This window comes from Myxocyprinus asiaticus, chromosome 39 (assembly GCF_019703515.2).
Source record: "Myxocyprinus asiaticus isolate MX2 ecotype Aquarium Trade chromosome 39, UBuf_Myxa_2, whole genome shotgun sequence".
NCBI classification, from domain to species: domain Eukaryota; kingdom Metazoa; phylum Chordata; class Actinopteri; order Cypriniformes; family Catostomidae; genus Myxocyprinus; species Myxocyprinus asiaticus.
In genome coordinates, this window is record NC_059382.1 from 25652547 (window position 1) to 25679602 (window position 27056).

The following is a 27056-nucleotide window of genomic DNA, read 5'->3' on the forward strand; positions in this document are numbered from 1 at the left end:
ATGGAAACAGCTCACATGATGGACCGCTCTGGGTGGGAGGTTTAGACAAGAGAACATATGAACAGACGTAGAGAGCGGTTTCACGTGTATGAGGCACCAAAGTAGCCGGTTTGCAGAAGCAGCTTCACGCGAACGACCCACTCTGGGTGGAAAGAATAGATTAGGAGGAAAGACAGTAAAAGTAGTAGCAGTTGATGTTGTGAAACGAATGAGCTGCTGTGGCAGCTTCTGTAGAAACGAGATGATTTAGAAGGAAGAGCTGTTCTGATGAAGGCGAATGCTTTACAGAGGAGTTGCAGTCCGACGATCTGAGTCAATTGCGTGGGTCTGTTCGAGGACAATGGTTGGGGCCAAATGCCAGAAACTCTCAATGCTACGTAGAGGTAAGCAGCTGGTTATATACTCTAACTCTGGCTGTGTGATTGGTCGGATTAAATTAACTTGCTCCTCCTGAACTTTGTTAATAAAACACCATTTGGAGGAAAAAAGGGTGAGGCTTGCAAGTCGAAGAACACCATCCCAACCATGAAGCATGGGGGTGGCAGCATCATGTTGTGGGGGTGTTTTGCTGCAGGAGGGACTGGTGCACGTCACAAAATAGATGGCATCATGAGGAAGAAAAATTATGTGGATATATTGAAGCAACATCTCAAGACATCAGCCAGGATGTTAAAGCTTGGTCACAAATGGGTCTTCCAAATGGACAATGACCCTAAGCATACCTCCAAAGTTTTGGCAAAATGGCTTAAGGACAACAAAGTCAAGGTATTAGAGTGGCCATCACAAAGCCCTGACCTCAATCCGATAGAAAATTTGTGGGCAGAACTGAAAAAGCATGTGCGAGCAAGGAGGCCTACAAACCTGACTCAGTTACTCCAGTTCTGTCTGGAGGAATGGGCCAAAATTCCAGCAAGTGAGAAGCTTGTGGACGTTTGACCCAAGTTAAACAATTTAAAGGCAATGCTACCAAATACTAACAAAGTGTATGTAAACTTTTATGCTGCCTTTATGTGCTTTTTGGAGCTTCAAAGTTTTGGTCACCATTCACTTGCATTGTATGGACCAACAGAGCTGAAATATTCTTCTAAAAATCTTCGTTTGTGTTCGGCAGAAGGAAGTCATACACATCTGGTTTGGCATGAGGGTGAGTAAATGATGAGAGAATTTTCATTTTTGGGTGAACTATTTCTTTAACATATAATGCTAGATGGATGATTTTGACCATTTTTGTGGAGCAGTATTTTTTGAAGATGCTGTGTCAAGTTAAAAATAACTTCAACTGTTAAAAACACGTCATGAGACACCCATCGTTATGTACTATTGGTGTCGCAGCATCTAGCTTTTTTACAGCAAAAAGCTTTTAGTGTGAACAGCCCCAAGACTTTTTCAGGTCCTTAAATGGCAATTTTTTTAATTCTCAGACACTGTATTTCCAGGTTTTCCATGTCTGTGGAAAGTGGGAAGCCTGAATCTAAATACAAAATATGACAGTGGTGGCAACATTAGAAAAGTTCTTCTACAAGGGGACCTTTGATGAAAGCAATTCATATTCACACTCACAAAGCACATTCAGCCGATAGGGAATGCGGAATTCCATGGACAGTGCCGGGTGACGAACAATGCAGCCGAGGGCGTGGTTAAACGCATCACGGGTGGGGGCCCATGTGTAGCGCACTGAAGTGGTGGTGGTGCCATCAGGCTCCTTCTGTGTAATGACCTCCGTGCGACCCAACAGGTCTGATTCCCAGACCACCTCTGCTGCTGGGCGACCCCTCTCAGCTGTACATGTGGCCACCAGAGTTTCATCATCTCCATCCAGCAGGGACAAAGAGCCAGGAGACACATAGACTTTTGGCTCCACTGAAGAAGAAACCAAGAAATAGAAAAGAACAGTATTAAACAGAGGAAACATGAAATAAATACTACAAATGAAAAAAGGTCAGGATGAAACATGCAGTGGCCCCGACGTATTTGAACACTTAAGCTACACTTAAAAATGTATGAATGTCTTTGCATTATACAACAAAATATCAATTCAAGTGTCATTTATTTAAAACATGACAAACACCCTTTCAAAACATTTCACAACAAAACGTTTATAAGGTTTTAGACTATTAAAGCAATAGATAGGCTATATGGTGCAAAATTCTGATTAAAAAGTGCAGTATTTGGACACTTTCTGGTTTACACCTGTAGATATTCTGCTAGAACACCTGTGTGAACTTGAGGTGAAATTACTTTATACATACACTAAAATCACCTTGGGACCAGTTGGTTAAAAGTTATTGCAAAATTTGCTCAGAAAAAGAACAAAATTCTGAAACTAGCATAATTTATTTGCAGACACCACTTGCTTTGATATTTTGTATCTAATGCAACATTTTTAATTGTGAACTAAGTGTCCCAATAATTTTTTGGGGCCACTGTACATTACAAAATGAGTTATTGATATTTAACCTGCAGGATATTGTACAACAAGATAAATAATAATAAAAAATAAAAAAAAACATAAAAAGAAAAGATGGGTCTAGCTATACTCAGGAAACAGGAGAATTTGATTGATTAAACCAACTCTACGAATTCACATTTAAAATGGATGATGCCAACACTCTGAAAATACTGTTTGCTGAGATAGTAGTTCAACCAGCCTGAGTGTATCTGAGTTGCTTCAGTCTAAAAAAAATAATAAATAAATAAAAAACATATTAGAGTCTTAATATCATTGTGAGACTCTACATGGGTTTTAAAGAGAACAAAGACAAGATCCATTATGTATGACAGATGAAGCAATCATTGTGAAATGCCAGTTTTGTTGCCATAATTTGTTCAGCTGCCCCGAACAACAAAACCCAACACTGATTAAATTAAAAACATTGACTCGATTTCAACTATTGTTTTCTTTCTGAAATAACATTAGCTGAGAGACCATTCACCTCAAAGGCTACTTTTAAGTGTGCAAATGCATTTTTTGTGAGGTTGAACACATGACCTTTTGAGACATGATACCTTATTGTCTCAATCGGTATTTTATTCTTGTTTTGCAGTAACAAATATCTAAACATACTTGTTAAATGTACAAAATGTACACAATTGTGTAAGATAATGGATAATATACCTGTTTTCAGAGAAACTTGAATTAAGTACATTTCATTACCCAAATGGAAAATTGTGTTTGGTGTTTTAAGCATAAATCTCACAAAATGTTGTTAGATTTAGGGTTTAAAAAAAATGTATCCTGCTAATGTGGAAAGAAAAATTCATTAAATATAATTTATAAATACAATTCATTCAAAACATATTCTTTGAAAACAAGACTTAATATCTTATGCAATTTTGCTTCTCGAGTAAATTTATCTTGTTTCAAAGTATGTTTAGATTTTTACTGGGAAACTAGATAAAAATACTGATTAAGATAAGTTGGAAAAAGGCATGTTCATCATCAACAAACATCAAAATATACTAAATAAGTAGAAATAACCATATTTTCTTATTATATGAAACTAGAAAAACTTTGGAATTTTAGTCTGAAAGCCATTAACATTTTAATTTCTATTGTCACAATTTATTGTCACTGTTCAAAGCAAAGTGCAACAAACTTATTTCAACAATATTTTTAATTGATGTTCCAAATGTAAGTTTGGGAGGAACTTGTTCATCTAGGCCTGCCAATCATTTCCCATAGATATACTGTATAAACAACTGCTTCCCTCCGACCAGAGGTGATTCTTCCAGCATCCCCTCCACCACCTCATCTCCACCTTTATATTTCATAACGCTTTCATTACCAATTTTCATAACCAATTATTATTTTAAAATGGTCTTTCTATTTCTTGCTCAAGTCAGATAATCCAGGAGGGGATCTCAGAGCTCATGCCCAGTCCATATCCATCACCCTCTCTCACTCTCTCTAAAGAATTGCAACAGCTGCACTCTTGCCCGTAAGAAACAGTTTTATCATGTGGGCCAGAAACGTCCACTTAATCCTAAACACAAGGCCATCAGCTCCACACACCTGTTCTACTCTGTTCACAGACCAATCCTATGTATGACAAATTTAAATAATTCCTGAGACCCCAATGCTAAATATAGCCCCATGGCACCTTCACGGGGGGACCCAGTGCATCAATGAGCACTGACATTTGACTGTCAAGATCAGACCCTGCTTGAACTGAACTAAGCTAAACCATATGTCATAAAGTCATATGCATCACGCTGAAGCTCTGCTGACTCAGGACTTGCAGGAGCATCTTGGCAAACTATTCGCACCCAGCCCCCTTGAGATAAAAGAAATGAAGCTGGTTTGACTAGATGGTGCAGGGCTGCATTTCCCAAAGCATCACAAGCTTACGTTGATCATAGAGAACATTGGCGCCAATGGTTTCTATGATCTACTTAAGCTTACAATGCTTTTGGAAAACGCAGCCCAGGATGGTTTGGGCAAGGCACTAGGTGTAGTTAGGGCCAGGGTATTGATTTCTCATCAGAGAGTGCTAGAATCAAGGCTGGGTCCACTATCGCCCACATAAATCCACTCAGCTCCACTCAGGCCAAAAATGCCACTGAAAGTGAATATAAATGGTCAAGATTTTTAGAATGTGGGGGTAAAAAAGGCCCTGTAGTGAATTCCTCTTTTTATGATATCTGACATTCGATATATTTCACTATAATCCATTTTAGGCCTATCTAGCGATGGGTTTAGTGCTTCTGCAGACACTACAGTGACCTGTTGTCAGATTTCCGCATTCGCTGTCTCAGAGGCAAGTGTTGTTGAAAGTGGAGCTTTAATACAAAGTGGCTTTTGATGGAAAAATGTTAGAAAACTATAAGCTAGAAATAAATATGCCATCATGAAAGTAAAAAGTCCATAGGGAAAATATCGATCTTCAATGACACTGCTTCTTAAAAAAAAAAAAAAAAAAAATTTTTTTTCTTTTTTTTTAGATAAGTTAGTCATCCACACTAATAGACTAGGCTGTTGGACAACTAGTTGATTAATCGACCATTGTGACCCATCCAAAATAAACTCCTAATGCCTCCCTAATTTTCTGCTCTGGGATGCAGTCAGACTGCATTAAAACTGATACTCCTAAATATTTTTGCCATTATAATAGACTCCAGCACCACAAGCAATGCCATTATGTTAGTAAAAGGAAGAATGTGAATTGTGGGTACAAATTATATAGCTTGGCTTGCATGCCACATCTAATGTGTTTTATTGTACAAATTCACACGGTCATTGAGAGTTCCTGCGATGATTCATCACTGTTAAATTTACGGGTGGGTGCTTCAAGCTAGTGTGCTAAAAGTACACAAGCTCAAAACAAGCTGATTGGCCAGTGATTTTATTTATGGTTTTGGGGTTTGAGAAAATTTCTCATTTTTGTGTGAAAATGCCACAGGAAAAATAGCTCAGAACTTCAAACTTCCTTTCAAACTTTTCAGACTCTTTCCAGCTTTTGCATTCAAATTTTTAGCAATTTGCTCTCAAAGTTAATACAAAAAGGAGAAACATAAAATTCATGTTTTGCTGTAATGCAGGAAATAAAGAAGGAACTGACTAAACAACTCCCCACAATATAAAAAAGGACAAGGAATGTACTATCAGGCCAGTGTGTGATTTTTATCATCTCAGTAACTGTTTGATTCTTCATTTCTCTGGAGCAGAAAAGGGGGCTCTGTGAAGGGTGTTTCCACAACTTTCTATAATTGCAATCTACAAAAATAAGCCATTCCCACATAAGTTTCACTAAATCACGACTTTCCTGTAATTTCAGTCTTGTTTTCAATGGAGAATTTTTGGAATGCTAGTTAATCATGTTTTAAACACCTTGTATATTTAGAAATTATACATATAACTGCATTCTTACATTTCTGAAGAAAATGTAAGTGACGCTTGGCTGTAGAAAAGTTGCCACCACAATGCTAAGGTGTAGTGGGTAGATGCAAGGGGTTGCTACATGGCAGCTAGGGTGCTCTGGTTGGTTAACAGGTGGCTGCTTATGGACCCATATAAAAAAAGCCCACCCCCAGGTCTCTAGATATTCTGGTCCCTACCCAGACAGCACACGTATGTCTCTGAGATATCTGTTTAAGAGTGTTTCATTTGGAAAGCATCACATTCTAATTCTAAACATCTTAAACACATCAGATTAACAAACATTCTGAATCATAAACGTCTGAAAGACATCTTCTGCATGTTTTATTGACATTTGAGTAAAAACGTCTTATAGACTTAATGCAGATGAGCAAACAACCTAAAAAATATGTCTTCCAGATGTAAACACATACATCAAGTAGATGTCTGGGTGATGTACGTGTGCTATCAGTGTAGATATGGCTTTGGCACCTCATTCCAGTGTTTCCTACAGAATTCTGATTTTTGCAGTGGCAAAGCTCCATATGTGTGTATATATTTATCTAAATAATTACATGATGTGCCTTTAAAAGTGAAAATATTGTTTTATTTCCATATCATCCAATATAACTATTTTTGACCGACTTCCCTCTACTCTATTTTAAATTGTTGTTCTATGTACTCATGCATCAGATGGATGCTTTGGAGCATCTCACTTTGGTTGTGTTGTGTCTCACTAGTTTTCAATACCTGTAGTCATAAGCGTCAGGTTTTTAGGATGTTGTTTCAGGTTAAACGTAGTTTGAACCATGGGAAAAATGCATCTCGAGATCCCTGCATTCTGGTTTGCTCAGTCCAGCTGTCTTTGAGTGCAAAAGCACATCTGTGAAAGCTGTGCTTCCTTCTCTCGTTGGGTTGACGAGGCGTATTACCTGTACAGCTGGAGCGCTGACTGTCCCCTACTGCCAATTCAAGGTGGTACATAAAGCTTGAATTACTCTGATGGTTGGAACATTCCTTGTTACGGATTTTACATATGGATCAGGGGCATAATTAATTATGTTATTTTTTAAGTGTAATTTTCATATAATTAATCAAAAAATTGATGTGTTTAATTGACTTCTAATGTTTAAAGTAAATTTTTATTTTAAGATTTAAATTGTTTTTTTTTTTTATGCAAATGTGTATCTTTATTTACACATTGTCACATGAACAACAAGTGTAATGACTGATTTAAGTTTCACAAGCCTTTAGTAAATAAAACAGTTCTTGCTTCAGACATAAATTATGTAAAGACTTGCGGTTCCTACAGTAAGTCACTTTTAATTCAGTAACAGATCTGACTGATTCAGGGAGTTCATTCAGTGTAGAATTCATTAGACTGATTCAAAACAATAACTTGTCAGTTTATGTGTCGTTGGGATTGATTCATTAAAAAAGGATCATAAGAGTCATTTGTTCGTGAATCAGACTGTGCTGTTTGTTTGTTTTTGAGGGCAACCAAGTTATTAACACAAAGCAGAGGAAAGACGCGTTGTTTTGCAAAGTCTGCAGGCCAAAGTCGTTAGTCTGATCACGAAAAGTAACAGCACACCTCCTCTCAACAAGCATCACAACTTGAATCATTCATGTCCATAGGACAAATCGTTCGGGACGAGTTAGGTGTCAACTTTTTCACAATTTTTAAGCTATTTGCAAACTGAGTAGACTGAAATAACTCTTGATTATTTTCAATTATCTTAAATTATCTGCTCTATGCATGCCTATAGCTAGAAAAAGCATGGAGTGAACCAACTGTTGATGTAACCATTGATCGCAAAGATGTACCCACCCATAATGTCCACAGTTGTGGAGGCATGCATGTTTCCAAGTTGGAAGGTAACGACCTTGCATGTGTAGGTCCCAATGTCTGCAAAACCCACACCCTCCAGGACAATGGATACATCATGCACTGAAGGATTGAGGAAGTGCACTCGTTTGCTGTACTCCTCAGCGATGGAGGTCCCATACTGGGGGTTGTAGACAGCCAAAGTAATGGTGCTGGAGCGCAGCCGGCGCTCCCAGGAACTCTGGGTCAGGCTGAGGTTCGTGCTCACCTCCACCCTACAAGTCAAAGTGACGTTCTTCCCCAGCACAGCGGTCACATGCTCTGGAACCAGTACCTCATTGGCCCACACACCTGAAGAGAGATACATCATCAGGAACAATGATACAGGAAATAGATAAACCATCAAGAGGCATAAAGTAGACAGATAATGCAAAACAGATTTAAAAGGAAAAGAGGCAGGCGACCATGTATGACCAAAAATGTATATCACATCACAGTATGAGTAATTTTATATTACAGTAACAGTTTAGGTCTCAATATAATTATTTTTTCTGAACATTCAACCTAAAATAGTGTATGTGCTACATTTCCATGTAGTAATGCCTTTTTCTAATTAATAATCCAAAGAATGAAATAATTTACATATGAAAGGTACAGTTGATGGACGTAAACAAACAGATAAAATTATTCATATCAAAGGAAGGATATGTCTGGAACCATGCAAAAACTGCCACACATAATCCATTATAAAAAAGATTGGTTGGATAGCCATGTTTGAAGCCACTGTAATATAGACAAGACAACATACAAACATCTGTGACAAACATCATTTTAATTCTATATTAAAGACTGCATGAATTCAAAATGAGAGTATGGCAGGGCGGAGGGCGGGGCCGGGTCGTGATTCCGCACACCCGGCCCCTAATTAGACTGATGAAGCATGAGAGGGATAAAGGCGACCAGAGACGGCAGTGCGACAGAGAGAGAGAGTTATGGGCAGCTGTCTGACACCTGTGGGTGTGTGTCTTTTGGTTTATTTTATTATTAAAATATTGTTTATGTTCTCAAGCCGGTTCTCGCCTCCTCCTTTCCATTGAACTTTGTTACAGAGAGTTTTGTGGCTTTTAGCCCATGTGTGTTAGCTTTGAGGTACCCTATATGTTAGTGTACACCTAAATGTTGACTAAATTCACTATTAGCAGATAGACACATTTAACGTCTTTATCTTTTGGGAAAACAGACCAAAATATTCATGATATTTTTATGAACAAATGCTTAGAATGGCCCTCCTCCTGATACCACCTGCAACAGCCAAGAAAGTAGCAAATCATGGCTTGTGGCTGTGACGTAAACAAAGCCTATATTGGCTATTTAAAATAAGATGACAAGCCCTTCAATTTATATGAAAACCCTCAACAAACACAAGGGGGAATCAATGTACTAATCAATTAAATACACTGGGTCTTCACTGCACCAAGTTGTAACTTCGCTTGACAACTGTAAACAACCTACTGTTACTAAATAGGACGTGAGTGGCGCTTTGCAATGCGTCTATACAAAACCTCTCCCATTATAATCAATAAAGGTGTATACACTAAAAACTACACTGTTGGATATAGTGTTGATGACTTTTTTTATCTGTTCCTTAGCGAGAATATCACCGTAGAAACAAAATCGCAGAATCTCAACCAGGTGACACATTTAAATCGTCACACGGTATATACCCCTATACGACCCAGCCCTAACAAGGAAAATCTCACAAAAAAATTGTATATTCTTATATTCTATTTTTATATTGTTATTGTGAATCACTTCAAACTTTATGTGGGCTTAACCAGCTCCATCTGTCTAATCTTGCTGACATCACTTCCATCAGAGGAACCCTTGAAAGGTCATACTGTAACTGAAGTACAGTAGTGGGAGATCTAGTAAGGCAGATAATGAGGGCTTGTGTTTTCCCCAGCCATAATTACACCCCATGCAGGAGGCCTTCCTTCTGAACTGCTGCAGTCTGCGAGTGCTGTGCCACACAGCCTGTGCTTCACATTCATAATGAGCAGCATACAGACCCCTGCATCACACCGCAGGACGCTCTTACTGTCCTTTCCATTAACCATCTGAGCACCTTGCCTAATAAAAGCCTCTGGAACAAGATGAAAAACACCAACAGCCAATTTGGGAGCTTTTTTACTGTTTAATGGTTTTCTTTAATCTGCGTATGTGCCTTTTGCATGTTTATTTGAACACACTGGAGTTATTTTCTGAAACATGTAAACATGATTTTCTAATGAGCTAGCAGTTACGATTACAATAGATGAGCCTGATTAAATAAAGGTGGAGGGAAGAGATGGAGATAGGCTAGTTGATCACTCAAATACGGGTTCCTATTAAGCTTTAAAGGAACAGTTCTCCTAAAAAAGAAAATTCTCACAAATATTTACCCACCCTCATGCCATCCCAGATGTGTATGACTTTATTTCTTCTGCAGAACACAAACAAAGATTTTTAGGAGAATATCTCAGCTGTGTAGGTCCATACAATGCAAGTGAGTGGTGACCAAAATCTTGAAGCTCCAAAAATATATACAGTATATACATATAGGTCTGTTCTCATCCAAAATTGATTGGATCACTTCAGAAGACATGGATAAAACTCCTGCAGTCTAACAGCTTACTTTTATGCTGCCATTATGTGCTTTTTGGAGCTTCACAGTTTTGGTCACCATTCACTTGCATTTTATGGACCTACAGTGCTGAAATATTCTTCAAAGAAATCTTAGTTTGTGTTCTGCAGAAGAAAGAAAGTCATACACATCTGGGATGGCATGAGGGTGAGTAAATGATTAGGCTAAATCAAAACATTGCTCCATTGGTTTGAGTATTCTGACCAGCGTGGCTCAACCAATGGTACATCTGGCTGATCAATGTGACTTGCGGCAGCTTGCCTGCTGGGCTACGATTTAAATTGTATTACTGTTTATGTATATATATATATATATATATATATATATATATATATATATATATATATATATATTTTTATTTTTTTTTATTTTTATTTTTTTTTTATTTAATCACCATTATTTACTTTATTTTTTATTATTTGTTGTACACTTTGGCTTAATCAAGCAAATGCATCAAGGCTTAATAATAATTTCCAATATTTCTCAGCACAGATCAAGGCTTGGAGGTGTTAAAAGTGAATCTTAAATAGTAAACAACAACATACTAGTTTTTGCAGCTTAGTCTCGTGCAGGAAATCATGGTGTTCGAAAATCAAATCAAAAGAACACGTCTCCATGAAGATCACTGGAAAACACAGAAAAATTATAGGCTATAGAAATAGAGTTGTGCAAAACACATTCTGAGAGAAAAACTGACCAGTCAAAATATAAATCTCCTCAGTCATTAAAACCCACAAATTGCTGCATATCAGATGGAAAAATAGTTAATCGGGATGCTAAGCTTTCCTCCCTTTAAAAAGCAGTGACAGCATTCAATGCTGCTTGTACAAATGAACTATTCATACCATTCAAAACAGTCAAAAGGTAAAGCTGTACTATTTAAAATACAAAGGCTGAGTATACGAGACCATGTCATAAAAAAGTGGGTCTATGAAGGTACTAAATAGTGGCTGATATTTTGAAACCTTGGCAGCTGCATACTAGTGGTAAACCTCTGCTATTATATCTTGCCTGTATGGGCACAGGCTCTCCCTGTGCCTTTTCCCCTGCCCACCCTGTAATTGCAAGAATACCACCACACACACAAAGAGGGAGACAGGGAGTGAGAGAGAGATAGTTCTCAAATATCAAATTTGCTGAGAGCAGAGAATCACCCATTTCAATTCACACTGAAAAGATCATTAAAGAATCATTTATGTCAATCACAAACAGTGTATGGTTCACAAGCTTACCTGTGAGATCTTCATGTGACTATTTAGCTTCTGTAGAAGGTACTATCAAATAAATGATTTTACAACTATTATACAACCAAGTCCAACAAGTCTGGTGCATATATTTGCTTATTCTGGTCAAGAACTGCTAACTTAGAAAGAGGCCATCAGACCAACGTGTAAAACAAACTACAATAGTTATGTTTTTTATGCGACTTATAGGGCTAGATAAATCTGAAATCGATGGCAACACGAAAATTAGATAAGCCACAATAATATCTTGTTTACTTGCTACTTACTACCTCAGACAATAATCTTTCCAAACCATTTCAAAGACTTCATTCCGTGAGGTTTGTCAAAGGCAGCAAATAAAGCCTCCGATACACCCACAGCAAAGTTCTTCTTTGTTCTTCACTCAGAGCTAGAAAGAAAGTCGAAACAGTCAAGCAACGGTATACTGTTGCGAACATTCAAACACCACCCACGCTGTTGGCGCCGGTGTTTAGAGGAGTATTTAAATATGAGACGCGTGCTCTCCTGACAACAGACTACATGTAAAACCAATGTGATATTAAAAAGTGTTATCAATGACTACATGCCTCATACTATGAATAGAATCCACATGAGATAGGTAAAAGTAAGCAGTAAAAGAAGCCATTTTAACCATAACAATATTTAACCATATTTTAACCATATACAGTATATGCAGTAAATAAAGTGTAATTTGACAAGTTTACATTCTGCATTTATAATGCTAACACACTATACGTTATGTGGTCATAATACGCACCGGTTACCCTCTGTTATTGTACTTAATGGTGACTTTTGTAAAAAGAATCCACGTCATGAAAACGTATTTTTATACTTTACAACATTGACACTACTGCAAAGGGTGGCAACTCTGCACACCAGTGTGTTCAAGTCGACTGATCTTGACTAAGGCCCTGTCTCAAATGGCACACTTGATGTGGACTTGCGGTCTCGTGGCCTTCATTTGCGCATTCCTGCGAAGTCCACGAGACCGTAGGGTGTCCCATTTGGCATTTTCGCGACCAGAGGGGTGCTCACGAGCGCTCCCTTTGCACCCTCAAAGCGCCCTTTGGCTGAGCCCGCATCAGTGCAAGCTCCACAGCGGACTACTACCCAACAGTCCCTGCTGCTGATCCTCATGACCAATCACAGTGCACTGGAGTTTTGAGGCAAAGGAAAAATCATGGCAGATGAGGCGATGTCAATCGCTGATTAAATATTGATTTTAATAATTGTTTTGTCTGAATGTCAATGACAGATCACTTGCTTTTCTTGTGTATATAATATCACGTGTTAGTCTGATGTGTATAACCGGTTCAAAACATTGTTTTATTCAGTTTTCCAGAGATGTGCTTCTATTCAGTTTATATTGAATAATATTTCTAGATGAAGGTTTACGTCCATTAAAGTAAGTAACCCAACACTAGCCTAAACCTTTGTTATTGTTGTTTCAAAGAGCATTTTAGAATTATTGTTAGTCTCTAAACATTAAGATATGAGGGTGTACGTTTCTGCACAGAGCTGTAGCTTGTAAGATTGCTTATATTTATTGATATAGCAAAGTTAGGTCTAACAGTGATATACCTGAAGAAGTGTGGCTGTGTACATAAATATAATGAGTTTTCCAATCTAATCTCTGGTGTGTGAGATGTATGTTCTCCTTTATATACATCTGACTGCTAAGTCAGAAGCACCTGGATGTAACCATCCTGAATCATGTTTATTTGTTCTCTAAACTGCACCAAACTCAAAAACACTTTTTTTTTTGGCCAGATTTTGTTCTAAATGACATCATACCCATTGTCAAACTTTTAAACAACATTTTCTGGTGGTCTAATAATACCCAGTGCATCCCTAGTTGTGCAGAGCCAGACTTTTGATTAGGAGAATAAAGTCTGGTTCACACTGTAGTTCATTCTGGCCAAGAACCATCACTTGGTTATAATATTACATCACATAGTTATAACAACCATCACTGTGAGAAAAGAGCTTGAAATTGTGCTCAACTATCAACAATAACTTAAGATATGGCAAACTTCAGATGTGGTCTGACATTTGATGTTGGGTTGCAACATCAAAACTTAAGTAAACATTGTGGGATTTAGAGTTCTTACTAGGATGCATGAGGTGCCAGCATAATTTTTACTCTTTCATTAGTCATGGGGCCTATTTTAAGAGCACTAGTGCTAAGCGCAGCTTATGCAATAAACCATTAGTGCAAAGTCAATTGGCATGGCCATGAAGTTTTGCTATTTTCGTGCAAGCATGCGCTAAGTCTAGGTGCATGTGGGTGTGGCAAAATTGTTTGCGCAAAGTGCAAATGGGCTTGGTAAAGTGCAATTTCATTAGGCTGTTTTTCTCCAGTTATTGCACCATCTGCGTACTATAATATAGTCCATTCTAGCACCAGCGATATAAACAAAGACAGCAGATTCATAAGAAGTTGGTTGTGTGAAACGGGCTGTATGCAATATATTAGAAGAATTGAAATATGATCTTACATTCTTTTGTGCATTATCTGCGTCCTTGTTGAATGTCAGGCATATTTCTATGATAGTGACACGCTCCTTTTATTTGCATGGAAAATGTGGTTCTCATCAGGACTTGGATGTAGGCTCCATTAAATTATAGAGAATGTAAGTATTATTAATTATATTGATCAAGTGACACACAAATCATAGCTAGTATTAACAGTTATTGTATCGGCCACCAAGGTTAGGCTGTGGATTTTTGCATGCACGTCACTTCTACCAGTCGATTTTGCTTTAAAATTTTAATTCATTTACTGAAACACAAACAGATTTTCAGGAACTGATTTTAGACTTTGTGCTGAGAATAGAGATGCTTCTCAAAAGTCTAAGTGTAAAGACCTATTTCTCAGGAAAATAGCAAATTGTACGTTGCGGCACTTTATTAAATACACCCACAGTTTGCGCACATACAACCACAGATAGCGCACACACTCCCATCCACATTAAAAGTCCACACCCATCCACACCAACTTGTTTTTTTTCGCTGGCATGAAAAGTGAGCTTAGAATTAGTGTTCTCCCAAAAATTGGATACGTAGCGCAAGGTAATTGCACGTAACGCTGTGCTTAGAGCTCACGAAAATAGAGCCCTGTATGTTTACCCCAATCTGTGACCTGAGAAATAGGGCATCAATTTATTTACTTATTTATAGTAATTACACCGCTTGTCTTATGTAGGGTTGCGGGTAGTGCTGGAGCCTACAGACTCCATTCAAACTTAGTTTTGTGTAATTTTCACCTAAGGTGAAGCTATAATTTGTATTTTTTTGTAAAAATTTTTTTTTTTTTTTAAGACATTTAAGAATAAAATCTGAATATTCTCTCATTGACATCACCATTTAAAATCTAACCAACAGCAGCTGTAATATTTGCATAATAATATCTTCTTTCTTACATCTGTTTTTATACTGAATTGTCATTGGTATACTTCTATTGCATAATTATTTGTATAATGAATTGTTATTGGCCTTTTCTTTTTTGCATCTATTTAACCATATATAACCGCCTTTACACTGCAAAGACAAAAGCATGGGAGTGTCGTGTTGATTTTCGTGCACAGTCCAGAGAACGTGTCACGTGTCATGACCAGTGTTGGGTGTAATCTGATTAAAAAGTAATGTTACTGTAATCTAATTACCTTCAGAGTAAAAAGTAAAAACATTAAATATTAAATTCTTGTAATCGGATTACAGTTACTGACTTTCAGTTCATTAAGTTTAAGTACATTTCAAAATAATATAATTTATGTAGAATACATTTAACATGAATTATGATCATATGTACAACCGTTTGTGCTTCTGTGAAGGCCGAAGTTAGTGCACCCCATAACGAGACAATGAACAAGAAGGAAATATGGACATAGTTTTGAATTTGTTGTGTGGAATTGTTAGGTACTCTCCTCGCAGTAATTTTACAGGACTATTACTTTCTCTGTTTACTAACTAAACACAATGGCCATCATGTGACTTTGGCAAATTAGGCCCAATTAGCCTTTCGTATGAGAAAGTTTGGCAAGTTATTTATGCTTTATGTTTATGGTTGCCCTGTGCATGTTTGTTGTGTTTAGGGCAGAACAACACAGCCTGTGCTGTCTCCACTTCACTGCAGTCTGGCTGTGGGAGCAGCTGTCACCTGTCTGCCAGCCAGCCCACCACTGACCTCCCAACCCTGCCCTGTCACGTACACACATACATTCTACAAACAAATCCTACAGTGCTCACTGGGGAGCAAAACAAACACACAATGACAAAAATATCGGCCTGCAGTCGGCTGCGAAAACAACCTCCAAAACCTATATGTAACACCATGATGAAATGCGTGGTATGCTTCACGGTTTGGACATCCAAAAATGGCACATGTTCATCTTGGCATGTCTAGGATCTGTGTAGAAAAGTGAACCTGAATCCTGCCACAAAACCTTAGTGATTACGCTTGCATTAAAGGAATGTTTCGACATTTACCACTTGAAAATATTTCTAATTTCACATTCTGGAGGATTTAAAAGCAGAAATGTGAGGCTTGTCATTTTTAAAAGCACTTACACTAATTATTCTGTAAAAAAATAAAAATATGATTTGATCTGGAAAGTTTTGTAGATGGATGAATTTATGAGTTACTAACATAATTATGTGGGTGGAATAGGGATGCCGCGTGTGAATTTTTACTACACACAAAAGTACCGCACGCTGTCAGCAAAAAGATGCATCTCTCAATTCATCCCTTTAAAATCACTACATCTAAAAACATAAAAACTCACTAGTTTGTTGTTGGACAGCTAGTAGAACATCCTGCCTCATTAGTTGGAAGTGTACCTTTAAATTACTTCTGTCTTCATGTTTTATATCCGTCGTCTTCAGTAACCCTCGGTCATTCAAATGCTCTCAAACAGCTGATTTAAGTTGGTGGATATCAGTTTGGTAGATCGAATTCCTCTCTTATATTTTGGAGTTTGTGTGTTGCCCCAGTTTCATTTGAATTGAAAGTTCACGTTCAGTCTGCGACACCTGGCCAAGCACCACTCGGATACCATCCATAACCATAGTAATAGCTGCACCAACAACCCAGGCACAAGCACTAAAGTTTTCACATTCAGGCTTATACCGAATATCTATTTTACATTATATATTTATATATTATAAATATAATACTTTTGCCACATGTAAACAAAACATTTCACAGTTTTTAACCATAAATTTAAATTCTTTCGGTTAAATTTACCATGACATTTTTAATCTCAGTTAATAGTGAAACCGTATATTCGCGACATCTCTAGGGTGGAATCTGCTCCATTACAAAGTGCTTCATGCATAACTGTCACATCCCTGCTTACTATCCCTGCATTGATATCTTTTGAAAGTTACAAGCCTTACTGCCTTTGTATGGTCATGACATGAGTTGAACGAATGCCAGTATGCAATTTTATCATTCAGAACAACATGGCTGGATTAAATGTTTTGTCACGCGTCACGTGGAGGAGTCAGGAAGCGCATCATTATTTGCAATAGAAACCTGCACAGAGCACAGACCAAGCAATGTTCACAAACCAAAACAGTCCAAAACAATTTCAACACAATATAAAATAAAATTCCAAATAATAATAATAATAAAAAAACAATGTAAACAATGACGCGCTTCCTGACTCTTCCTTCGTGTGATGCGTGACCTTACCAACGAGCTTACGTCATCCCTCTCATAAGCACGCATCACAGAAATGTATGGAAGTGAACATTTGTAGTTAAAAAGATTATTTTGATGCACCCTAAATATGCATTTTGGACCGTCAAAAAATGGAGTACATTCACTTGCATTGTTTAGAGGAGGAGGCCTGAAATGAAATCCTAAAAGTCTTAAATTCTGTTTTGATGAAGAAAGAAACTCAGATACATCTTGGATGTAAATTATCAGCAAATTTTCATTTTTGGGTGAACTATTCCTTTAAGTCATTCACTAAATAGGAAGCACGGGAGCAGGGGAGCATCCTCTAGCTTTCCTATGCAACCAAGTGCATTAACTCCTAACATCCAGTCAAATGTTCAGTTTTAGGCTGCAGATGATGTTTGCACCACTCAACATGGTTGATAGACTTGGTACAATGGTAATCAGTACATAGATTCAGAATTCAAATCAAAAATCAAATCAAATCACTTTTATTGTCACACAACCATATACACAAGTGCAACAGTGTGTGAAATTCTTGGGTGCAGTTCTGAGCAACATAGCAGTCGTGACAGTGATGAGACATATACCAATTTACAATAAACATCAAATTTACACAACACAATTTAAAATCTAATATACACATAATTACACACAACACAATATACAAATAATAATATACAATGTACATTATACAATACACACAATATAGAATACACATTATACAATAAAAATACATGTACAGTAGGTTGTATTGTACTGTATTGACATTCAGGCTGTCGGTTGATAGTCCGTTGCCAGTGTGTTGTTAAGAGAATATAATTTATGACAGTCCAGTGTGAGATAATAAGATTAATAAAGTGCAGTGCTGATGTATATTGATCGTGAGAGATCAAGAGTTCAAAAGTCTGATTGCTTGGGGGAAGAAGCTGTCTTGAAGTCGGCTGGTGCGGGTCCTGATGCTGCGATACCGCCTGCCTGATGGTAGCAGTGAGGGCAGCCCATGGCTCGGGTGGCTGGAGTCTCTGATGATCCTCTGAGCTTTTTTCACACACCGCCTGGTGTATATGTCCTGGAAGGAGGGAAGCTCACCTCCGATGATGTGTCTGGCAGTTCGCACCATCTTTCGCAGGGCTTTGCGGTTGTGGGCGGTGCTATTGCCGTACCAGGAGGAGATGCAGCCAGTCAAGATGCTTTCTACAGTGCTGGTGTAGAACCGTGTGAGGATGTGGCAGTTCATTCCAAACGTCCTCAGCCATCTCAGGAAGATGAGGCACTGATGAGCCTTCTTCACAATGGCCTCAGTGTGGACGGACCATGTGAGTTCCTCAGTGATGTGGACACCGAGGAACTTGAAGCTGCTGACTCTCTCCACTGGTGCTCCATTGATGGTGATGGGGCTGTGTTCTCTTTCTCTTCTCCTGAAGTCCACGACAAGCTCCTTTGTCTTACTGACGCTGAGAGAGAGGTTGTGCTCCTGACACCAGCATGTCAGAGTGTGCACCTCCTCTCTGTAGGCTGTTTCATCATTGTCAGTGATCAGACCTACCACCGTCATATCATCAGCAAACTTAATGATGGCATTGGAGCTGTGTGTTGCCACACAGTCATGTGTGTACAGGGAATACAGGAGTGAGCTAAGAACACAGCCTTGTGGGGCTCCAGTGTTGAGGGTCAGTGATGAGGAGATGTTACTGCCCATTCTAACCACCTGGCGTCTGCTTGACAGGAAGTCCAGGATCCAGCTGCACAGCGAGCTGTTTAAGCCCAGAGCCCGGAGTTTCTCATCAAGCTTGGAGGGCACTATGGTGTTGAATGCTGAGCTGTAGTCTACAAACAGCATTCTCACATAAGTGTTCTTTTTTTCCAGGTGGGAGTGAGCAGTGTGTATTGTAGATGCAATGGCATCATCAGTGGAGCGGTTGTTGCAGTAAGCAAACTGCAATGGGTCCAGTGATGGAGGCAGCACAGAGCAGATGTAATCTCTGATTAGTCTCTCAAAGCATTTGCTGATGATGGGGGTCAGAGCAACAGGGCGCCAGTCATTTAAACAAGTGATTTTGGATTGCTTTGGTACAAGCACAATGCTGGACGTTTTAAAGCATGTTGGGACAACAGACAAAGAGAGGGAAAGGTTGAAAATGTCCGTAAAAACACCAACCAGTTGGTTCCCGCACGCTCTGATGACGCGGCCCGGAATGCCGTCTGGACCCGCGGCTTTACAGATATTCACTGAATTCACCCAATTTATGATGCTAAATTTTATTTTAATGTGATTGGCAGTGATTGGACGATGCTGGCCATTACTTTTAATCAGAATTAATTATGCTAATTTCTGATTGGTAAAATGCTTCAGCACTGGCTATCACTTGTTTGTTTGAGCAAAGAGAGAACATTGAGATTTTGTTGCCAAAGCAGAAAAAACCTTGTAACATAAAAGTAAATTCAAGTCAAATAATTTTTATTTGTATAGTTTTTTTTAATATTTGTGCTTTTCCCAATACACATTTTTCCAAAGCATCTTTACAGAAAATCAGCTGTAATGTCTGTAATGTCTCAAAAACATGAATAACTAACACTAATGGAAACATAAACAATTTCATAACAAAAATTTGCTCCTCAATATATATATATATATATATATATATATATATATATATATATATATATATATATATATATATATATATATACATACAGGTGCATCTCAATAAATTAGAATGTCGTGGAAAAGTTCATTTATTTCAGTAATTCAACTCAAATTGTGAAACTCGTATATTAAATAAATTCAATGCACACAGACTGAAGTAGTTTAAGTCTTTGGTTCTTTTAATTGTGATGATTTTGGCTCACATTTAACAAAAACCCACCAATTCACTATCTCAAAAAATTTGAATATGGTGACATGCCAATCAGCTAATCAACTCAAAACACCTGCAAAGCTTTCCTGAGCCTTCAAAATGGTCTCTCAGTTTGGTTCACTAGGCTACACAATCATGGGGAAGACTGCTGATCTGACAGTTGTCCAGAAGACAATCATTGACACCCTTCACAAGGAGGGTAAGCCACAAACATTCATTGCCAAAGAAGCTGGCTGTTCACAGAGTGCTGTATCCAAGCATGTTAACAGAAAGTTGAGTTGTGGAAGAAAAAGATGCACAACCAACCGAGAGAACCGCAGCCTTATGAGAATTGTCAAGCAAAATCGATTCAAGAATTTGGGTGAACTTCACAAGGAATGGACTGAGGCTGGGGTCAAGGCATCAAGAGCCACCACACACAGACGTGTCAAGGAATTTGGCTACAGTTGTCGTATTCCTCTTGTTAAGCCACTCCTGAACCACAGACAACGTCAGAGGCATCTTACCTGGGCTAAGGAGAAGAAGAACTGGACTGTTGCCCAGTGGTCCAAAGTCCTCTTTTCATATGAGAGCAAGTTTTGTATTTCATTTGGAAACCAAGGTCCTAGAGTCTGGAGGAAGGGTGGAGAAGCTCATAGCCCAAGTTGCTTGAAGTCCAGTGTTAAGTTTCCACAGTCTGTGATGATTTGGGGTGCAATGTCATCTGCTGGTGTTGGTCCATTGTGTTTTTTGAAAACCAAAGTCACTGCACTCGTTTACCAAGAAATTTTGGAGCACTTCATGCTTCCTTCTGCTGAAAGATGCTGATTTCATTTTCCAGCAGGATTTGGCACCTGCCCACACTGCCAAAAGCACCAAAAGTTGGTTAAATGACCATGGTGTTGGTGTGCTTGACTGGCCAGCAAACTCACCAGACCTGAACCCCATAGAGAATCTATGGGATATTGTCAAGAGGAAAATGAGAAACAAGAGACCAAAAAATGCAGATGAGCTGAAGGCCACTGTCAAAGAAACCTGGGCTTCCATACCACCTCAGCAGTGCCACAAACTGATCACCTCCATGCCATGCCGAATTGAGGCAGTAATTAAAGCAAAAGGTGCCCCTACCAAGTATTGAGTACATATACAGTAAATGAACATACTTTCCAGAAGGCCAACAATTCACTAAAAATGTTTTTTTTATTGGTCTTATGATGTATTCTAATTTTGAGATAGTGAATTGGTGGGTTTTTGTTAAATGTGAGCCAAAATCATCACAATTAAAAGAACCAAAGACTTAAACTACTTCAGTCTGTGCGCATTGAATTTATTTAATACACAAGTTTCACAATTTGAGTTGAATTACTGAAATAAATGAACTTTTCCACGACATTCTAATTTATTGAGATGCACCTGTATATATACAGTATATATGTTTTTTTGGGGTTTTTTTTTTTGCATGTTTATTAGGGGCTACTAGTATGAAAAATGCACACAGCAGTCACACTTGTGTCTCAGGAGGTTAAAGTAAGACATAATCCACTTCCATCGTATTGAAGAGACAGGCCGCAAAATTAAAACATCTCATTTAGTGTTCCGCATAAGAAAGAAAGTCAAAGTTTTGGAACGACATGGGGGTGAGTAAATTATGACAATAGTTAGATTTTTCGGTGCACTCTTTTAAGATGCATTTAACACAGAACATTCATGTAATGGTACGAAGCTCTTTAATTGGAGCTAATTTCAGTCTTATATTCAAGTAGGTGTATATAGTCCCTCTTTTCTGTAGAGGTGAACAGATGGCCTCTGAGGGGTTCTATCATTACCTCAAACCAGGCATGTCTTAACAATATGTAAAGCTTCAAAATGGTGTTGGCCAAAGCTATCTGAGAGCAAACCTAGCTCTACCAATCAATTTTATTTTCTCTTTAAAAAAAAAAAAATAACAAATTCAATTAGAAATGTGCGACTGCATTAAACAGAAAAATTTGGCACAGGTAGCGAGGAACTAATCGAAAGGTCACTGCACAGGAAAATGAAGATGAGTGAAAACAAAAAGGAAATGAAGGGAACCAAATCAGAAATGAATTAATGAAAGAGGTCTGCTCAGTCTTTGAAGCGTTCCCTGTGTTTGTTTTTCTCTCTCCTGACATCACTAACTGCAACAAGCTGTTCACATGGTCCAACTGTATATCTGAGCCCTCCACTATGCATTCCACTCTTTGTCTGTCGAGCCAAATGCCTCAGCGTGAACTGAGATCCGAACCTAACCTCACCCTCTCCTGAAACATCTTAACTTCATTTCGGTGTGGTGAGACTTGTCCCAAAGCCCTTGGTCTTTGTATTAGGTCACTGGGAGGAGAGAATGGGCTGATGTATCCCACAATTTCACATTTAAGAAAAAAATCAGGAAACATCTGAGGCCAAACTCATCTCTTGCACGCAACAGCTCATTCAGATTCCAGTTGTTTATAAAGATCTCAGTGATGTGGACATTGGTGTGGCAAGACAAGACCAATGAGAGGATTTTAAATTAATACTAATAAATTGTGTTAATGTCATAATGGCAGTGAAGAGGTGCTAAAAGTCATAGGAAGTTCACTATAAAGTATATAACAGACTTTATGAGTAAGCAAATTAAGTTAAGGGGAGATTCAACATTAAATCTTGGCAGAATTCATAAAGTAGTAGTTTACCCAAATATAAAAATTCTGCCACCATTAATTCACCCTCATGTGTTCCAAAACTCATATGACTTTCTTTCTTTCATGGAACTCAAAAAAAAAGAGATGTTTAGTTGAATATTATTCATGCTGCTCTTTTCCATAAGGAAATGATGAATTATATCCATTTATTATACTATCATGGTACTCCAAAGTACTTTAAAAAATACCATGGTTTTACTATGACATGTCAAAAACATGGGGTTATCACAGACCATGTATGAAAATAAATAAACAAGTGCAATTCCATGGTGCTTTTTGTGAGAAATATAACAGAATAGGCTATTACTTATGATAAAGGAAAATTAAAAAAAAAGTTATGTACAGTATATAATACAAGAAATATATATAATTACAACTCATTAAAAAAAAAAAAAGCCCTTTTTCATCCTTCCGTCCCTGTCCCTGCTAAGGTCTGTGCGCATCACTGTACAGTACCAACGGTAACTAGATACAGTAGGTAAAGTTTGTCAAGACAAACTATGATTTTAGCTTGACAAAACCTTGTCTGAAAGTTTAAACTAGTTTTAAAAGTTTGAAGTTTGATGGTTATACAGTAAGACCCACCAGCCATGTGGGTAAGGTATTTTGTGGGTTTGTTTACATTTTAATGTTTTGGCAGTTGGAGTTTAAATTAACAAGCATTCCTTTGGCCTGTTTGGACATTCCGTCAATGTAAGTCTATGGGAATTTTCCCATTTTTAAACACCGGCTGTACGAAAACCATAAATTCGATCAGTTAGAAAAGACAAAGCACATTATTACAGAACGATCTGAAGGACTGCGTAGAGTTCGGTGGATGTAGCTTGAAAGCTCTAGGAGATGTTAGTGCTAGAAATTTTTGTTTTAGTTTAGGAATAAAAAAATAAATAAAAAAACTTAAACCAAGTTTGTAGAATAATAGTGTACTAATACAAAGCAAAGAGGGTCTCACTCAATAACCAGAGTAACCATCAAACACTGCCAAAAGAGGAAGGGAAAATGAAGTTATCATAGTCTGTGACCCCTAATAGGAAATGACGAAAACAAAAGCAAATTGCTTAGTACTAATGTTGAACGCATTAAAGATGATTATAATGATTTCCGAACAGATAATACTATTTAAATAGCTTTGATTCAAGTTGGATAGATGTATTGTCTAATATTTGGCCATTCAAAGATAATCAACCACCTGGCATTTAACAGATGTGGCACTTCACCCCTATATATACCGACAGCCTTGCCCATAGATAATACATTTTGGTAACACTTTACATTAAGATTGTATTTGTTAACATAAATGCATTAGGTATTATGAACTAACAATAAACAAAATATTTTTAAAGCAATAATTAATCTTGGTTAATGTTAATGGATGAAAATTCAATTGTTCATTGTTGGTTCATGTTATTTCATAATGCATTAACCAATGTTAATTTAGCCTACAACTTTTAATATTAAAAATGTATTAGTATACATATATGTTAAAATGAACTTTAGAGCCTGGGTAGCTCAGCGAGTAAAGATGCTGACTACCACCCCTGGAGTCATGAATTTGAATCCAGGGTGTACTGAGTGACTCCAGCTAGGTCTCCTAAGCAACCAAATTGGCCTGGTTTCTAGGGAGGGTAGATTCACATGGGTAAACCACCTTGTGGTCGCTCTAATGTGGTTTGTTCTCGGTGGGGCGCATGGCGATTTGTGCGTGGATGCCGTGGAGAATGGTGAAGCCTCCACATGCGCTTAGCTCTTTATCTCTGCGGTAACACGCTCAACAAGCCATGTGATAAGATGCATGGAATGATGGTCTCAGATGCAGAGGCAACTGAGACTCGCCCTCCACAACCCGGATTGAGGTGAGTCACTATGCCACCATGAGGACTTGGAGCGCATTGGGAACTGGGCATTTTAAATTGTGGAGAAATAGAGGAGAAAAAAAAAAAGATAACCAAGATTAATAAGCTTTGAAAAAGTCATGTTCATTGTTAACTAAAGTTAACTAAATAAAATCTTCACTAACATTTTAGGTTTTGCATTTTTTTTTGGTAAATTTTGAGTAAATATTGTGTTTGGTATTGGCTGTTGATAAACCCATATTGGTTGGCTGGTGATAACTAACTTTGATTATTGTTGTTCACTCTACTCTCTTTCCTAAGAATCAATCTGTGAATGATAGAAACTAAGGCAGTGAAACTAATGACATACAAAAAAGGGATATTGGGGACATTGGCCTTGCTCGGAAACAAAATGTTGACATGCTTTTAAGAAAAAAAAAAGAGTCCACTGAACCAACAATGCACTATCAATCTACTCAAGCTTCTAATCTAGACAATTTAACTGCTGTGTTTGAGAACAAAGCTTTCAATGTGCTCCCTCTTTAGAATAGACCTACAGTAGATTGATTTTCAAAGCCACTTGACCCATGTTTACTGAAATTTAGTGGTATTTGTTAATCATTTTCTCATTAGCCAGGAAAAATGTGAAAAAATATATTTTTAATTCCTTTAAAACAAAGAAACAATTCTTGGAGAGCACAGAAAGCTTCTGACAGTTCTCCCCCCTCTGTCAGAGCATCTGAAAATTTCCTTCTTCCTGAGAAACTTTTCCACTCACCCTATTGCGAATCTTTTTGACCCATCACATCTGATTAAAGACCAGCACTTAAATGAAGAAAGGAATCGATAATGTTAGAGTTAAAGGTGTCACATGTAGCCGCCCCTTCACACCAAACTCAAGAACCAAACAATGGAACTACAGAGAGTCCTTCCCAAGACTTATTGGTCTGCAATAAGCACAAGCAATGCTCTACTTGTCATCTTGACATCTTTAGAAACAAAACAAAGAATGCCTTCCATGAGATGTCATTAACATTATGAGAGCTGAAAGCCAGGGTTCAAAGGCAAACAATGCAAGGGTGAACTGCTTATTAGTGGAGGCAAACTCTTACATGCTTGTATTATTCATCCTTCTCTGTGAATGAACAGTGGGCAATTTAGGAGCTGGGGAACAGAAGTTAGAAGAAAGACTTAACTGCTGTGATCCAACAGACTAAAAGAGTGTCTCTATGTTGTGTGCTGGTGACAACATTCAGTTTCTCAAGACATTACTAGTTTGAAGGTGGCACGTTCAATGCTTGCATATGGAGTAACAAGGTTCTCTGTGTTTGTGAGGGAGAGAGAGTATGTGTGTATTTTCCATGTGCACATGTATATGTGTAAATGACTACCAGTCACATTATTATGTATTATTATAGTATTTTTGGGTGGACAGTAGCCCTATTCATCTTTCGTCCAGCTGCTGTCATTGCTGTACTTGTCCTTAATATTAAAAGGAATTTTGGGAAAAAGCAATTGAATCATTTTTTTTTCTTTCGCTATGTTAGGCTGTATGGCTCTTCATTTTTATAAGTTTGAAGTGACTTTCTGCCATGTGTATTTTGTTGATTCTTGTATTTCATGTTTTTTATTTTGAAAATTCTAGTTCCTGGTTCATGTCATGTGGTTTCCTAGTCATGTGATTCCTGTTTTCCCACCATGTTCATGTGTCTTGTTTTCATTGGTTTATTGTTTAATTATATTGTTTAGAGTTCTGGTTGTTTATTGGTTTGTTCTCCCATGTCCATGTATTTAAACCCTCATGTTTTCCATTGTCCTTTGTCAAGTATTGTTGATGTGTTGTGTAATGTTTCGTTATTGTTCAAGCCAAGCCAAGCCAAGCCAAGTTAATGTTTATGTTTTGTTTTATAGTCAAGTCGTTTATGTTGGTTTTGTTTTGTACTCACATTTGGATAACTGCACTTTGTAAATAAACTGCACCTGGGTTCTCTTTACTTCATCGTCATTGCCAGCAGCCAACAACGTTACAGAATACCTGACCGCCCATAGTGAACCCAGCAGTTCGGCTTCTTCGCCTATGTCAGGAGAGTCGTGGCCGACGAGCCAGCGTCCCACGTCATGGTCGACGAACCAGCGTCCCTCGTCATGGCCGCCGAGCCAGAGTCTCACGTCATGGCCGCCGAGCCAGAGGCTCACGTCATGGCCGCCGAGCCAGAGTCTCACGTCATGGCCGCCGAGCCAGAGCCTCACGTCATGGCCGCCGAGCCAGAGCCTCACGTCATGGCCGCCGAGCCAGAGTCTCACGTCATGGCCGCCGAGCCAGAGTCTCACGTCATGGCCGCCGAGCCAGCGTCATCTTTTGCTCCGGATCCTCAGCCTGCTCCATG

At 38.2% G+C, this 27056-nt stretch overlaps 1 protein-coding gene across 1 annotated transcript in view; it reads right to left on the reverse strand.

The window, feature by feature from the left end:
• The window catches only part of LOC127429555 (nectin-3-like protein), a 70542-nt gene that overhangs the window by 25478 nt on the left and 18008 nt on the right, over nucleotides 1-27056 (reverse strand). Inside the window, exons 2-3 of the mRNA XM_051678672.1 lie at nucleotides 7686-8033; nucleotides 1561-1860 (exon numbers count right to left, since the gene is read on the reverse strand). Coding sequence (XP_051534632.1) covers nucleotides 1561-1860; nucleotides 7686-8033 — 648 coding nt within the window. The remainder of the gene's footprint in view (nucleotides 1-1560; nucleotides 1861-7685; nucleotides 8034-27056) is intronic.